Source organism: Oncorhynchus mykiss, chromosome 3 (genome assembly GCF_057628025.1).
Source record: "Oncorhynchus mykiss isolate SJ-2025 chromosome 3, ASM5762802v1, whole genome shotgun sequence".
NCBI lineage: Eukaryota > Metazoa > Chordata > Actinopteri > Salmoniformes > Salmonidae > Oncorhynchus > Oncorhynchus mykiss.
Window position 1 is genome coordinate 12,502,932 of NC_143024.1, and position 16,073 is coordinate 12,519,004.

Consider the following 16,073-nt stretch of genomic DNA (forward strand, 5'->3'; position numbering starts at 1 on the left):
ATTTTTCCAGAAAAACGCCATAGACATCTCTAGACAGGATAAGGCGGATGTATACAGCTATTTTCCGTTTAGCATATTGGTTATATTGTATATTATATTATGTGCTGTGTAACGGTAGGTAGGCCTATTCAGTCATCCTCTCCCACACGGAATACATTGGTTCTAATATATTGTGTCATCTAATATTATATTTCCAATAATGTGGATTTCAGCGATAAACCAGCTTTATATATCATTTTCTAGCAGGATGGAAAGGCTCCTTACAAAAACGCCTCACTTTATCCCATTTTGCCAAGAAAAAATGGACCACACGTGTATTTGTTTTCCCATTTCGAGCATTTTGAAATATATTTCGATAAAAATAAGAGAATATGTAACAATTATACACACATCGGGATAATTACCTGAACAATGAAACCCTGTAATGTAATGAGTCTGTCAATCTTTGGATGTTTGATGCATGGGAAGTAGAGTCTCGGCCAGAGTTCCGTCCACATCCACGGCATTGATCCATGACATTGATCCGAGCAGCGCCTCCCAGTGGAACAAACAAACAACCACGTTCGAACTGCAGATTCCACCCTGAATATATTCCTGCCCGTGCACGCTGAGCTGCTGAGACAAATGAAGCAGGAAAAGTCCGCGAACACAAGCTTTCAATGCTCCCAGGCAGGCAGCCGTTGTTTTTAAAGCCCTTAGTCACAGTTAATAACCTTGGTCTCAGACGGTTTATTGCACTACACTCCAATTGTACAAATGTTCCAGACGAAGACGCGTTTTATGGCCAAGTTGCTGCAGCAACAGGGAGGATGTGTCCGTAAAGGCGGCATTCCGGTTAGCCTGACCGGACAGGATGCACGGCCTAAGACCATCATCACCCGGACTGGCTGCAGCCGGCCATCTACACTAGCTTCATGCTGCTATCACTCTTAATTGGTGTTTTCACTAGCCCACTATTCATGAACGCCCATAGGCTTTGAACTATAAGACATTAACCGAAATATTGACAAACGTGAGCCAATTTTACACATAGGCCTAATACACAATCAGTAGGTCTAATGTCAACATTTGGCAATATAATAAAACAACAACTGATCAAGTTTATTTTAAATATAGGCTACCTTAAGTATTTTGCTTTATTTATTTAAAGTAGGCTATACATTCTCTTTTTATAGGCCTAGTATTATTTTTGAAACAATAAACATAAACGCGGGACATTTAAACTCCAGACGTTAATTGTATATAAAAGTCGTCCGGTGATAGATGGTTTAGCATGGTACATAAAGTTGAATAAAATAACGTGCTAGACAACCTTTTGGGTGGAACTTCCGTAATGGATATTTAACATTAAAGGCATAGGATCCCATTTCGGCCCATGGGGGCAATGTAAAGTCAAATACATCATACATCTGATATGACCCACGCAGCCAGGTTTTATGTCGAGAATCATACAAGGAGATATTTTCTCGAGACGTATAGACCCATTCATCCAAAAATAAACTAAGAAAACAAACGGAAAGGTCTCGACCTGTGACTCGTATGTCTCCAATAGGGTGTGTGAAATAGGCTAAGCCTATATAGGGCCTAATCATTCCAAAATCCTTCGTAGGCTATTTACACCGAGGAACATTTGAATTGGCTCAAAAATGAAGACAAAGAACTAAAATGTCCCAATAGCTCAATGTATTGGAGCAGCTTTTCTCTTGCCAAAAACGCAGGAAAATAGCTGATATGTCACGACATTGAGAACTTAAACAAAACGAACACTTTCAAGTATCAGGGATGATTGAACAATTTTACAATATAACCTTTGTATGTCGAATATTTCACGAGAACAAAAACAATGGCAATCAATGCATAAATAACAGGCCTATTTTAAACTATAGCCTAGTCCTTCTGTGCGTGTGTAATGGCGACAACAAACAACCAACAAAGTTTGGGATAAATCATGCCTTCTCGTAATGGAAAAGGTATGTACCCCTTGTAGGTATATATATAATAAATGTAAAGATACATGTTGTTAAATATGTTACATCGTTAAATGTCGAATTTGATATGAAATGGGCGCGCGTAAATCTAACGTTCGTGTAATTCATGCATTATGCATTGATGCCAATTAAATAATTTGCTCGAAAATGTGACTTTTACGCAAGTTAGGATTCGACCAGATATATGTTCTGTTTTGGTGGCACCGCACTTTCATAACAACAAATAGCAAGATCAAAAGATCAACAAGAAAATCACCTACAATTAAAATAGGCCAATAGGCCTAATAATAATAATATTACACTAGATATTACTCTCAACAAATTAAGTATGATGGACAAATAAATCTACAAATGTCTGTCCATCGCGGGAGGGGTGTAATCAGGAATTTGCAGACCAACGAACTTGAAATTAGCGATTGAGCTTCATGCATGCCTTGTCTGAGGGGAGGCGACATCCATCAGCCAGTGTTACAGCATAGGGTTCGTGGTATAATACTGCAAACGGTCTCTGTTCAGTTTCTTCTCTTTCATCCTCCTGTTTTGAAACCAGATTTTAACTTGGCGGTCGGTGAGATTGAGCATCCTCGAAAGTTGAAGACGTTTCTCCTTGTTGATGTAAACACTGAAAAAGAACTCCCTCTCCAATTCTCTGATTTGGTATTTGGTGTATGGGCATCTCTTCTTACGGGTTCTCTGTCCACCTGAAAGGAAGAATTGCAATTCAGATAGAAAGATCAAATAGGAAGCTGCTTTCGTTCCGTGGAAAAATACATACATGGTGTCAAAAGGTTTATAAACAAGAGTCTAAATAGACTGACAACAAAATAAGTTGTGCTTTTTTTTTATCATAAAAACTATAACTGAAAGCCTTGAATTAAGGTAGAAACGGGATACATGTTTTTGGCCATGTTTTGCTTTTAATAAGCATGACATCCCAACATTTCTATGCATATTTAGGGTACATTATGCAACATAATCATGACATTTCTTAGAGTTCAGTATATGGAAATGACGGGTGGTAAAAAGCAATGGCCCTAATAATAACACCTCTGGACAACATCAAACACCTCCCAAACGGAACATCATTACAAAAACGCAGTGGTAAACGCTTTCTAGCGCGGTGTATACTAGCCTAATGTATTCTACGGTGTATGCTGTGCTTTCTACACATTTTCTATGTAATGGGTATGTTTTTATAGATTTGATGGATCCCAGGACTCTGGAAAACAGTGCCCACTGTACAAAAACTGGTTGAATCAACGTTGTTTCCACGTCATTTCAACAACAAAAACATTCAATATGATGATGAAAAACTGATTGGATTTGCAAAAAGTCATCACCGTAAGGGAATTCTTTTTCACCCAACTTCTAACCTAAATCCAATGACATGGTGAATTGTTTTGTTGCTTTCACGTTGAATTCACGTTAGTTGACAACTCAACCAAATGTAAATCAAAACTAGACGTTGAACTGACGTCTGTGCACAGTGGGTGGCAATTGTTACTGAGTGGACTATCCTCCTGGCTAAAAATATTAAATAATCAATTAAATCTATTGCATTTTTTAGATTATTTACCCTATCACCTTATACTATATCACTAAGATTATATTACTATAATTACAATATACCATTCAGGTTATAGGGGGGACCATGCAGCACATATTCAATACGTCCCTGAGTTATAATGTATAAAAATATAATTTTGCAATAAATCTATCAATTCATTAAGTTGTCGTTGCAGTCGTTTGATACGTTATGAAAAGTAAGCCAAGCTATGCGTCTAGAACAACTAATAGGCCTAAAAAGAATGCTCGAATATTTTAGAATGGGAAATTCTCTGTCTTTCACGGCCAATTTCAGTTCCAAGCACGTGATCTTGTCGTTTATAACAACGTTTTTGTTGGGGTAGATCTACAGCCCCACAATAAACCTTACGCGCTTATAAAACAGCATATAAACGCCTTAATAGCAGCGCGTTAGATGCAAACGTTCTCACAGAACTGGTGCACGTCGTCTTTATACTCACCGCTGGCGCTATATTTCTCCTCATTGTTGCCGGAAGAAGACACGGGGCTGCAGCTCACCTCGCCCGGCGGTCCCTCCTCTCTATCCCGGCACTTTTCGGAACCGGTCACCGGAACTATAGGTTGTTTGGTGGCAGTTCTGTCCACGGAGTGTTCGCTTGTTGGTGTGGTGTCTGCGCTCCCTTGAGCAGTATCGAAAAACTGATCAAAGGCTTGCGGTAACACTCCATTCCTACTCACACTGCCCTGGAGACTTGATGTAGAATTGGAGCTGCTGGTGTGATAGACATCACTGGAGTTATTTCTCGTGAATATTTCCCCCAAGGAGGTCGAGCTTGATAGACAGTCCCTATGCACCGTGTCCTCAGTGGGGTAGCAGTGTGACATACCGCCCCTATGGTGGTGCCATTTACTGGAGCTACCAATGCCATGATAGTCCCTGAAAGCTACCTCTCTGACAGACGGAAGCTGTGGCAGAGTTGAGGATGGGTAGGAATATGTCATGGGACAAGAAGACTGACTCTGGTGGGACAAAAAAGGAGGGAGGCTTGAGAAGTCTGTTCCCGAGACGTAATAGGTGCAGCTGCCGGGCAAATACATATTAGACCCAACTGGGACCCGCTCATCAAAATCCATAATGATTCGATCTTGCGTAGCCTGTAGCCTACTCTAATAGTCTACCAACCCTCCATTCGCATCGTTCCTATGTGCTGCTAGGCTCCAGTCACTTTGAAGCAGATCCGTTGAGCAACAAATTCTAAGACGTGAAGCTGACGTGCAGTTTGTTCTCCATCCATTCCTCAGAGCGCCAGTCATGTGACCAGGGGCAGAACTGGACAGATACGTCTGTTCAACTGATGCGTTGCAATGAGTGAATGCGTTTCTTAATTCAAGTGTGTGATATAAAATTATTTTCCAAATGTACAAGTAATCATACCAATACATTATTTGGTATGGTTACTTGTACATTTGGAAAATTATTTAATATCACACACCTTTGAAGTCACGATAAATCAAGGCCTTGTTGGCAGCATGTGCGAATAACCTTTGTTATTAACGACAATCCTGGTGTTAATACTTTCTGAATATGATTTTCATGTGTTATATTCTCTCTATCTCTGGAACATACATTGGTCAATAAGGCGCATGTGCTGTTGTGTGGACACATCAAGGCATTGTAAAGTGTATGGGTAAAATACAATGTGTATGAATTATACCAGAACAACCCAGAGCCTTCTATTTGCCATAAAAGGCTCTGGGTCAATATATTTCCACAACCACTATGCATTTTCCACTAATGTATTACGCTACTAGTAATATTAGCCTACAGCATGTGGGCTAAGGCTGCAAGAAGAATACAATTTTATTATACAAAAGCCCATCTCAATCTAGCGCTATATCAATATATTTGTACGCATTTCCGTTTCTATATATCAATATATTTGGACGCATTTCCATTTCTATATATCAATATATTTGGACGCATTTCCGTTTCTATATATCAATATATTTGGACGCATCTCCGTTTCTATATATCAATATATTTGGACGCATTTCCGTTTCTATATATCAATATATTTGGACGCATTTCCGTTTCTATATATCAATATATTTGGACGCATTTCCGTTTCTATATATCAATATATTTGGACGCATTTCCATTTCTATCTGCATATAAATGGATAGGCTTTATGCAAATTCAGAATCAGTTTCCGTTTATATTTCCTATAAGGCCTATCCGAAGTTAGAATTGTCACTTGTTGACCAAAACAATCTCTCGTGTCTCAATCTCAATCTCTTACGGCTAAACAATTTGATGCAGGGCCGTAGCATAGCAAGACTAGCGTCAGATTGTAATTCTATTGTGGGGCACTCTAAAAATGAATATTGCTTCCAACATTACAGGAAATGGGACATCTCTTGGATATTCTAATACACATATAGCCTAAAGTACACTATGGTTCATAATAAACTAAACTATTGAGAGTCTAGTGAGAGTACGATACATGAATGGAATGGCAGCATACGCGCGTAATGCATTCTCTTTCCTATCACCTGCATCAGTGGACACGTTCGGACATTAGTGTTTTAAAATGCAACAATAGAGTTCAGGGTATATAGCACCAACCAACAAAATCAGCTCGAGTCAGACATGTTTTATTGCACTTTGCAGTTGGCTGTGTAGTTGCCATTGTCAGAACAGACATGTGGGGACTGCTGCGGCCAGCGTGCTCACCAGACGACTAGATGGCATTCAATGAAGTTCAATGAAACGAGACTCAAAACAAGGCTCCAGGTGAGAACTTAGGCCTGTGCGTAAAATGGAGACTGTAATGTCTTGGAATTGTTGGAATGCGTGTAATTTGTAGGCTACGAAATATTGAATGATTAAATGGTTCGTTAAATAATACAACTTTATGGCAAAAGCCTAATGGTTGTATTCTCTGTGAGCATGACATGAGTCCCGTAGGCTAACTACATATAGGTTAAAAAGGGTTTTAAACCATGCTAAAGTATCTCGTTTGTTGTATCCCATTCTTCAGATTGCACAGTCAGTCTCGTTTTGCGTGCTGCAGAACTCAAGTTCGGGGGAGGAAAAGGGTCACCATTTGTGAGAAAGGGGCCACAAACACCCCTGCCCTGTGCCCCGGATGAAGTTCATTCGTTCATTACCGTGACAAATGTCTCAATGGTTAATTCGCGTTAACTGTTTGATAGGCCTATTGCAGCTTTTCTCAAACTCGGTATGAAACGCCTATAAATTCGAATTAAACGTTGTCAACAAATAAAATAGGATGCTAAACTTTACTTTTGAAAAATAAATGACGTGAAAAATATAGCTATTTGATACCAGTTGTTTGTTTGACCTTTTTTGTTCAGATGTAACATGGCTGATCAACAAATGGGTGGTCACGTTCAAGATGAACACATGTACTCCACCAAGCTCATCAACAAGGCTATATGCCAAAGATATTGGTGACTTTCTAAAATGTTGCAGTGATTTGACATTCAATTGTGGTGTTTTCGATTACCTTTCCAATCTAGCCGAATGAAATAAGCCTATACCCATAGCCACGAAGGCTGCTTTTAAAATGGAATTGTCTCGTTATTTAAGAACTCGTCGACATGTGAGAGGCAGGTGTTATAGAACAAGTGGTAACTTAGTTATGTATCTTACACGCTCCATTGCCATTGACTTTAAATAGAAAACATTTGTACTTTACCACTACTTGGGTGTGAGCCATTTTTCCACTGGCGCGCCCTCATATTTATGTCATTTAGATGTTGTTTTTCTGTATAGGCGCTATAGGCTTTACTGCTTATAGCAGTAAATGCCTACGAGCATTTCTTCAGGCTGGGGTGGGGGGAGTTTAGCCTACATCTCTACGACACAAGTGCCTTGCACTTGGAAATGTGGAACATCACAGCTTAATGTCTCTCTATACTGCCTTTTTACAGTAGATGAGATGGGTGGCGGGAACATTACAGCTTTATGTCTCTCTATACTGCCTCTTTAGAAGAGACGGCTGACAGCCGGAGAAGCATAGCACAGAGGAGAAAATAAACATGATAGACCTCATCTCATCACTAAAGACATCATGATAAAAGAAGACGTATGCCAAGAGATGCTTATATGGAAGATGTACGGCAAGAGCTGCTTATGGAAACGAAAAGGGAGTAACCGAGGATGCTTTAGTTGGCAGTACCATAAGAACCCCGGATGCATTGGATATGTTGTTGCAACAAGCGGAACTCCCATCACCATCCATCCTCCTTAAAGTCTCGGATAGTTTAAGGACATACTTGCAGTCAAGAGTCCTGGAAGCAGGATTTTAAAAGACAGCTTTGTGTGTGGGACGAACCATTCAACATGTGAACCCCTTAGATATTATTTACTTGAGTTATAAGGTTATAATCGTTGTAGAAAATAACGTCATATTTGTAATCACACCATTAACTACCATTATTTCTTATTATAGACTATTATTATTATTATTATTATTATTACTACTACAGTTACTATTAGTAATAGTTCTAGCAGGCATACTTGTTATTTTATTACCATAACTAATTATAATGATAATGACTATACACTCTTTAAAAAAAGGCGGATTCTACAACTTAAGGGTTCTTCGGCTGTCCCCATAGGAGAACCCTTTAAATAGAACCCTTTTTGGTTCCAGGTAGAACCCCTTTGGATTCCATGTAGAGTCCTTTCTATAGAGGGTTCTACCTGGAACCAAAAAGTGTTCTCCTATGGGTACAGCCGAAGAACCCTTTTCGAACCCTATTGTCTAAGAGAGTATTGTGTGGCATTGCATTTGATCATTTGATCGACTGGGGCCTACTTTGTGTAAAACGTCACATTTAAAAAACGGAAATGTGTCTGGACCCCCGAGCCATTTAATTGCATGGTAAAGCACCGTTAACAGTCATTGCAATACTTATGTTTTGGGGTTGGTGTTGGAAATTGGACAATAACTAATGTGCTGCTGAATATTCTAATTCAATCTATTGAAAATCCAGGCTGTAAGGCAACATGTGTAAGGAGTATTCGTTCTATGGGTACTGTACATGTCCAAGGCAAGCATACACAAGTTTACAACAGTTATTTAAACGAGTATGTATATCTGATTCAATTAAATTGATGTGTACGGACTTGCTCCCTTGAATGTCAAACTTCAATTGCATGATTTAGAAAAATCTGAATATGAATATAACAAGAGTATAGGAAGGATGAATTGGAATTCCCATTGCCCCTTTAATTTAAATGATCTTTCTGGTTTTTAGAAGAGATCTGATGTATTCCATTGACTGTTATAGTTATATCTATCTCATGCAGGGAACTGAACAGTCCTCTGCTGGTCTACTATAGACCACACCCAAGTGTACACCGCACTGGAATCACTTGAAGCGTTGCAGTCAGATTAGCCTTTGGGTGGCAGCAAAAACAGTACAATCATGAATTGTATCCATTAGTGCACACCGTAGCAAAACGTTTTGCAATTGAAAACCTTTCGCAATGAAAACGGGTGTTTTTTATTGGACAAGTTCAGGTTAGCCTCTCCCTTTTTCCAGTTGGTTTTCTTCTCTTTGGTTATCAGTGAATAGGACCCAGGTTATATATATGTAAGACGCTCCAGTCCAGACTTGCAAAGTCCAGCGCCATAATTTCCCTCGACCCCGCACCTATAGCGGGACCTCTCCTTGGTGGGACATACTGGGTAATGTGGGTGTAGCATAAAGGGACAGTTCAGTGATTTTACATATTTACACATGTGTTTCCTTACATTGAAAGCAGTCTATGGACAAGTGACTGCAATCCACACTTTTAGAATGCTTTACATGTAATGCCCAAATAATCAACTCAATGTTATCATTGAAAACCAACTCATTGAGTAACAATCCATTTAAGAGATGATTTGGGCCATGCCCTTTTAAACGAGCCGTGGATCCACCTCCTGGACACAGTTGTTCCTATCGGTTTAACCTGTTTCCTGGAACTACTATACCTGTCCCATGTCATTTTTTAAAATATATAGTTGCTATCCACGTGATTGGTCCTTGTATTCTACATCATGGGGGTCTTCTGATAGATGGAATGTTGACTTTTAAGAACGCATCACTCACGTAACTACACAGTATTTGTATTTTTTTGCACACACATTTTGTTATGTATGAATTACCATAGAGTTGTCTTTGCATTAGGACTGTTTATACCATGGCATTGTTGAATACTCCTTTCTGATTGGCTTGAAGGGCATTCTAGAGCGTGCATTATTTCCCTATAATGCACAGTATATTTGGACGGTAGAATTGAATGACTATATTTGTACATGTTTTGCTTGAGCTGCTTTTGAAAGCAAAAGTCGAATTGAAAACAATAATGTTGAATTCTATTTTCATAATAGCACACTAGGACTGATGGTTTGGTTAGCTAAACTAGGAAGTCTGTTTGTTTGGTTATCACTGCAACTAACGTTACTGTAGCTATTTAGTTAACTTGCTAGCTACTTCAGTGGATGTTGAACACATTTATAGCGGCAAACTAACACATTTCTAGTGGCAAATGTGCTAAATTATAGCCATGGTATAAAAGGGATAATCAACTCGGTGCTCTGTGTTCTCTGGAAAATACTCGCTAGCACGTCGTGTAACACACTTTCCATTTCGATCATTATTTCCGTAGAAGCATAGCCCCTCGTTGATTATCCCTTATATAATGTATAGTTTGTATTTAGTTATTGTGATGTTGTCATGTGATGTTTAGCCTGATGAAAGACCCTGTTCTGTGGAGACGCATCCTCCTGTAGCCTGTCGATCTGCTCCTACCATACCATAAAGTATGTCTGTAAATAGTTCACAAAAGTGTTAATTGCACGATACAGGCCTGCGTGTCATTTTATGAGTATAATTTGACGCCAGTCGGTATAGCTTAAATTGGAACGTTTGATTTGACATTCCTCCTTTCAGTCATAGTTATTAGTGCTGTATATATAATGACTGTAAAAAAATTTAAACATTTATATTGCCCATCTTTTGATTTTATGTATAGTCTATTGATTAAACATATAATCTCTCATATTTAACTATTTATTTAATTATATATTTGTTTTTCCGGTCATTTTATCCATAAAACAGCTATACCCCTTTTCTGCTGAATTGATATGAAGTTGTATATAGTCTATCCACACTAATTCCCTTCGCATTTCTGAGAATGACCAGTTTTCAAAGCATTACATTCAAAGTTGTTATAAGCTGAACGGAGATGGGACATATTGAGAATAATTTTAAAGATTGAGCATTTGATCATATATCCACAATAGTGTCTGCCTTCCTTTAAAAGGGATTCAAAAAACAACGGGCGCATCGAAAAACCGTCGATTTCTATATAGGCCCAGGTTGGAGATTCATCAACGAGTCTGTAACAAAACGTAATCAGATTACTAAATACCATGCACGCATGATTGCCAAATATTAGCCACATTTAAATCAGTGCATTCATTCCTATTTGGAGAAGAATAAAAAATACCCACAAGGCAGTACTAGCTATTGGTTTTCACGAGTGCACTACATATTTAAAGTTCTCAATTGAGAAGACAAAAAAAAGTGTATTTCCCTTTGGAATGTGTATTCACTCTTTGTTTTCTAACACACAAATGGACAATTTCGCTATTATTGCCATATTAAGGACAAGCATATAAATATTACGTACATCAAGGTAAGCCTTTACATTTCCTATAGTACTCAATAGTGAATCGTTTCCATTCGGCAACATTTCTCACATGAAGAAATCTTGGATAAAGTATCATTCCATGTTTTTCACCTGCATGGGTTAGGCAATGGTCGGAGGCATATATCAATATATACTGAATAAAAATATAAACACAACATGCAACCATTTGAACGATTTCCCTGAATTACAGTTCCCGAGTGGAGCAGCAGTCTAAGGCACTGCATCTCAGTAATAGAGGCGTCACTACAGACACCCTGGTTCGAATCCAGGCTGTATCACAACCGGACGTTATTGGGAGTCCCATAGGGCAGCGCACAATTGGCCCAGCGTCGTCCGGGTTTGGCCGGTGTAGGTCGTGATTGTAAATAAGAATTTGTTCTTAACTGACCTGCCTAGTTAAATTAATAATAAGGAAATCAGTCAACTGAAATAAATTCAGTAGGCCCTAATCTATGGATTTCACATGACCGCCATGGGTGGGCCTGGGAGGGCATAGGCCTACCCACTGGGGTAGCCAATCAGAAGGAGTTTTTCCCCACAAAAGGGAATTATTACAGACACAAAAACTCCCAGTTTCATCAGATGTTCAGGTGGCTGGTCTAAGACGATGAAAACGCCTCATGTGGAGGTCCTGGGATGGCGTGACACATGGTCTGCAGTTGTGAGACCAGTTGGACATACTGTCAAATTCTCTAAAATGACAGAGGTGATTTATGGTAGAGAAATGAACATTCAATTCTCTGTCAAGAGTTCTGGTGGACATTCCTGCAGTAAGCATGTCAATTGCAAGCTCTGTCAAAACTTGAGACATCTGTGGCATTGTGTTGTGTGTATGTGACAAAACTGCATGTTTTAGAGTGGCCTTTTATTGTCCCCAGCACAAGTTGCACCTGTGCAATGGTCATGCTGTAAAATCAGCGTCTTGATATGCCACACCTGTCAGGATACATCATCTTGGCAAAGGAGAAATGCTCACTAATAGGGATGTAAACAAATTGGTGAAAAACATTTGAGAGATATAAGCTTTTTGTGGGTATGGAACATTTCTGAGATATTTTATTTCAGCTCATGAAACAGGGGACCAACACTACATGTTGCGTTCATATTTTCGTTCAGTTTGACCATGGTTAGGCCTACACCTGAACTCATCAAATGCAATGACGCAGATCCGGCAGCAGATGGCAACATTGTCATCTCATCATTATCAGTAAGGCATTTCTCATTCAATAGCCTAATGGCATTATAAGGGCTCAATGTTGCAAGCCTCTACAACATTAAAATGACAAAATGGAAAGCTGTTTGACCCGTTGTATCAACGCTAATCATAGGTCTAATCGGCTTGTAGCCTACCTAAATTCAAGAAATTAAATAAAAAAGCTAAGAAAATGTCCCCGACAAAACGTTACTGCAAAATAAATGCTCATTACTAGTCTGACTTTAAATTTGTCTGAGAAAAAATATGATCAACGTAGTAACGGGGTTTCTCCAACTTTTATTGGGAAGAGCTTATTGGCTATATGTTTGCAGTCAAAAACAGGGGAAACTTTAAATGCAACTGTTCATTAATTGCAATCAGATGTATTTCCATTTGTTATGATAGAAAACGAAATACAGCATTTTCAAACAATGATAACGGCGCAGAAAATTGTTGCGTAAAAAACAGAGTTAAGATGATTATTACTGTATGGGAAAAAAGACTACTCAGACAGAATAAAACAATCTAATCGTTTATAATTAACTGAATATTGACAGAATGCATAAAGTAAATGTAAAGCAATGTACTAATTAATAGCTCAATCATTACGTGATGGGAAATGTTTCAGCTTCTAAAATGATATTCGTAGGCATAAACGATTTGCGGGTTGCGCGCTATAGCGCTCTCACCAACATTTCAATATCAATAATTATAATATAGTTCAATCAATTCAGGGAATGTATACTCAAATTCAACGAATAATCTCAAACCCTCAATATCAATGCTGCACAATTTTTTGAGTCATTAATTCTTACTCTGATGGAGCTAAAATACAATTGTCCCACACAGATTTGAGTTTTTAAACGTTTTTTCCAATTACAGAAGGCTATGTTCTGAGTAGAGATGTCATATTTTAGGCTATGAGTTATTTAGCGTATTGGGAACAGTTTGTAGAAAATTATAAAAGCTATATGTCCGTCGAATAGAGTATGAGACAGAATATATAAACAAGGAGGAAGTTATTTCCCCATTTCTTTCAAACACAGGACATCGAATGGTTTCAATTAATTACGACAAAAAAAAACACACACAAAAAAGCCAAGTGGACCTCCAAAAACAGAGCCAACCCATGGCGGGCGAGAAGGAGACGCCTTATATTGTGTAATAAATTATAATATAGTTCATTTTCATTGAACAACCTTCAAGTCTCTTCTTTTTCTGTCTTTTTGTTTCAGTTGTTCCATATACAGCTAACTGGGACTCTTAAATTTGTTGACAACCTTCTTCTCTTTTACTCGCCTGTTCTGAAACCAGATAGTCACTTGTCGCTCTGTCAGGTTTGACTGATCAGATATCCTTCGTCGTTTGTCCTTTGTGATAAATTTATTGGCGGCATACTCCCTCTCCAGTTCTTTCAGCTGTACCTTGGTGTATGGCACGCGCTTCTTCCTCCCACGTCGAATAGAGCTGCCATCCCCTCCAGATACCGTGTCTGTGTGAAGAGCATAAACACATGCTTAATTAACCTAGAACCATCTGGAAAATTGCTAAAACCGTAGTATAGTTTCTTATAACGATGGGATCTGTCGTGTCTATCCACAATTCACATTACGGTGACAAGATGGATGACGGTTTCTTCTAACGAATTATTAATATGCAAATTGTAAAAGGAAAAACAACGCAGGGCGAATGATGGTGTTTCTGCTTTTGATAAACTGAGGTTTATAATGTTGAAATATGCATAAGCTTGTGAAAACATTTAATAATGTATAGCCATAAATCCATACCTTGAATGGACGATTTCCATAGATGGTTTGACTGTGGCTGGTCCTTAGCGCAGTAAACCTGACCATTCCATCCATTGGTGATAGCCCATGGCTGATAAGGCTCCACTGGCAGAAGAGGCTCATGCCTGGGCTCGGTGGGTCCGCTGAGGGTGGGTACCACTGGGACGTCCAGATAGCTGGAGACAGGTTGGTAAGGGTTGGAGGAGTAGCCTTGGTAGAAAGCGAATTCCTTCGCCCTGGACCCTGGGAACTCCTCTCCTGAAATGGATGTGTCCATGTATTTGTCCCCATAGGCAGAGGAGGGTTGCGCGCAGGACTTGACGCTGCCGTGTGACATCCTACACGGGTAGTAGCTGCTGCCAAAATATCCATAAGGCAAGGACGCATTTGATGAACTTTGGGCTGCGGAACAGGGGCTGCATTGTTTGACAGCTTCGCCCATGCCAGATACTGGCACCTCGCTCGACGTGTAGGTAGTGCTTGGAGCCAGGGACGTCGGATGCGCCAACAAATTCCTGCACTGATTTGCTGCATAATTGCCTCCTGTGAACCCCTCCATGTTTTTATTGATCTCATCCAAACCGTTATCATACAGAAACATGACTGGGTCAATCCAGCGCGAATGGAGAAGTAATGACGCTGTCATAGCATGCCCTACATCGAGACAACCAGCTCTTTTTAAAAAATCCCCACGACTGAAAAAAGAGATACGGAATCTGGGAGAGTAACCGATACTCACGCGCCTGTGTGGATCTAAAGATCGCAAGGTTATTGGGCAAAGCCAGGCACGTGATATGCAAAGGAGCTGATAAACGTCTAGACTGCAGATAATGCAGCTCCAAGCCCAAAATGTTTATACTCTAAAACAATATAGCATTTAGGAGGAAAAATACACATGTTTTAAACAAGATTATCCGTTTCGAGATATCATACAGATAACCATAGGCTTACACTCCATATAGTTGTTATTAATTAATCTATTGGAATCTGTCTGATGTCATTCTTGGTTTATAGCCTAGCATTTTGCTGAGGAAACATCACATGGATGGAGACTGACATTTAAATCCTTTTTGTCAAAATGCTGATAAAAACAGTAGAATGGAGATACGGTGGACGCAGATTTATGTATGCAGCCATTACGCATTTCAATTTATCAACAGTTATATGGCCAAGGCAGTTTGTACGAAATATGGGTTGATACAAATTTAATTCATTCATTTATATTTTTGTATTTATTTTATTACACCGTGTGAGTATGGAAAATCATTTAAACGACCTTCTAATTGACCAGAATGCGCTGAGCTTGAAAACAACGTGCTGCAAATAGCTTGGAAACAACATGCCGTTAGATACGTTTTTTATCCCCCCCATTTGTTTTATATATACACGAAGTAGCATACATCTTGTTTTAAGCTAATAGGAAAATATCAAGGAAGGTGAAACTACATTAAAATGCTTTGGTGGAGAAATATCAGTCATTCAAACTGTAAAGGAAGTCAAGAATAGTCTGTGCGTAAAACTCACTGAAATGTAAACCATGCATGCCACGGCAATATTCTGAAACACACTGCTATTCTAACTGCTGTTCGGTCTCTTATGGGCTTTATAACCTACCGAGAGAAAGCAGCTAGCACACTATTTGGCAGCGAGCTCTTTCACACATGGGTTAGACTGCTGGAGGCCAAGGACAAGGTCAAGTTGAAAGTTAGTTGCAGTCCGTCTAGCCAGAGATGTTGTTGTCATCCAACCACTGACCGTATGGCTTGAATTCCTTCAGGAGAGGTGAGAAAACAAACAACTACATTGTTGAATGAACCCATTGGTGATCTTTTGTCGATGTT

The 16,073-nt window shown here is 39.2% G+C and overlaps 2 protein-coding genes across 2 annotated transcripts; both read right to left on the reverse strand.

Moving 5' to 3' along the window:
• Window positions 1-317: 317 nt before the first annotated feature.
• Window positions 318-4,824, reverse strand: hoxa11b (homeobox A11b). Its single transcript, XM_036936745.2, has 2 exons — window positions 4,016-4,824; window positions 318-2,689 (listed from the first exon to the last, which is right to left on the reverse strand). The coding sequence occupies exons 1-2, from the start codon at window positions 4,647-4,649 to the stop codon at window positions 2,457-2,459; spliced, it is 867 nt and encodes a 288-aa protein (XP_036792640.2). The 5' UTR covers window positions 4,650-4,824; the 3' UTR covers window positions 318-2,456.
• Window positions 4,825-13,658: 8,834 nt separating this feature from the next.
• On the reverse strand, window positions 13,659-14,938 carry hoxa13b (homeobox A13b). Its single transcript, XM_090230668.1, has 2 exons — window positions 14,233-14,938; window positions 13,659-13,937 (listed from the first exon to the last, which is right to left on the reverse strand). The coding sequence occupies exons 1-2, from the start codon at window positions 14,876-14,878 to the stop codon at window positions 13,696-13,698; spliced, it is 888 nt and encodes a 295-aa protein (XP_090086794.1). The 5' UTR covers window positions 14,879-14,938; the 3' UTR covers window positions 13,659-13,695.
• Between the last annotated feature and the right edge of the window lie 1,135 nt (window positions 14,939-16,073).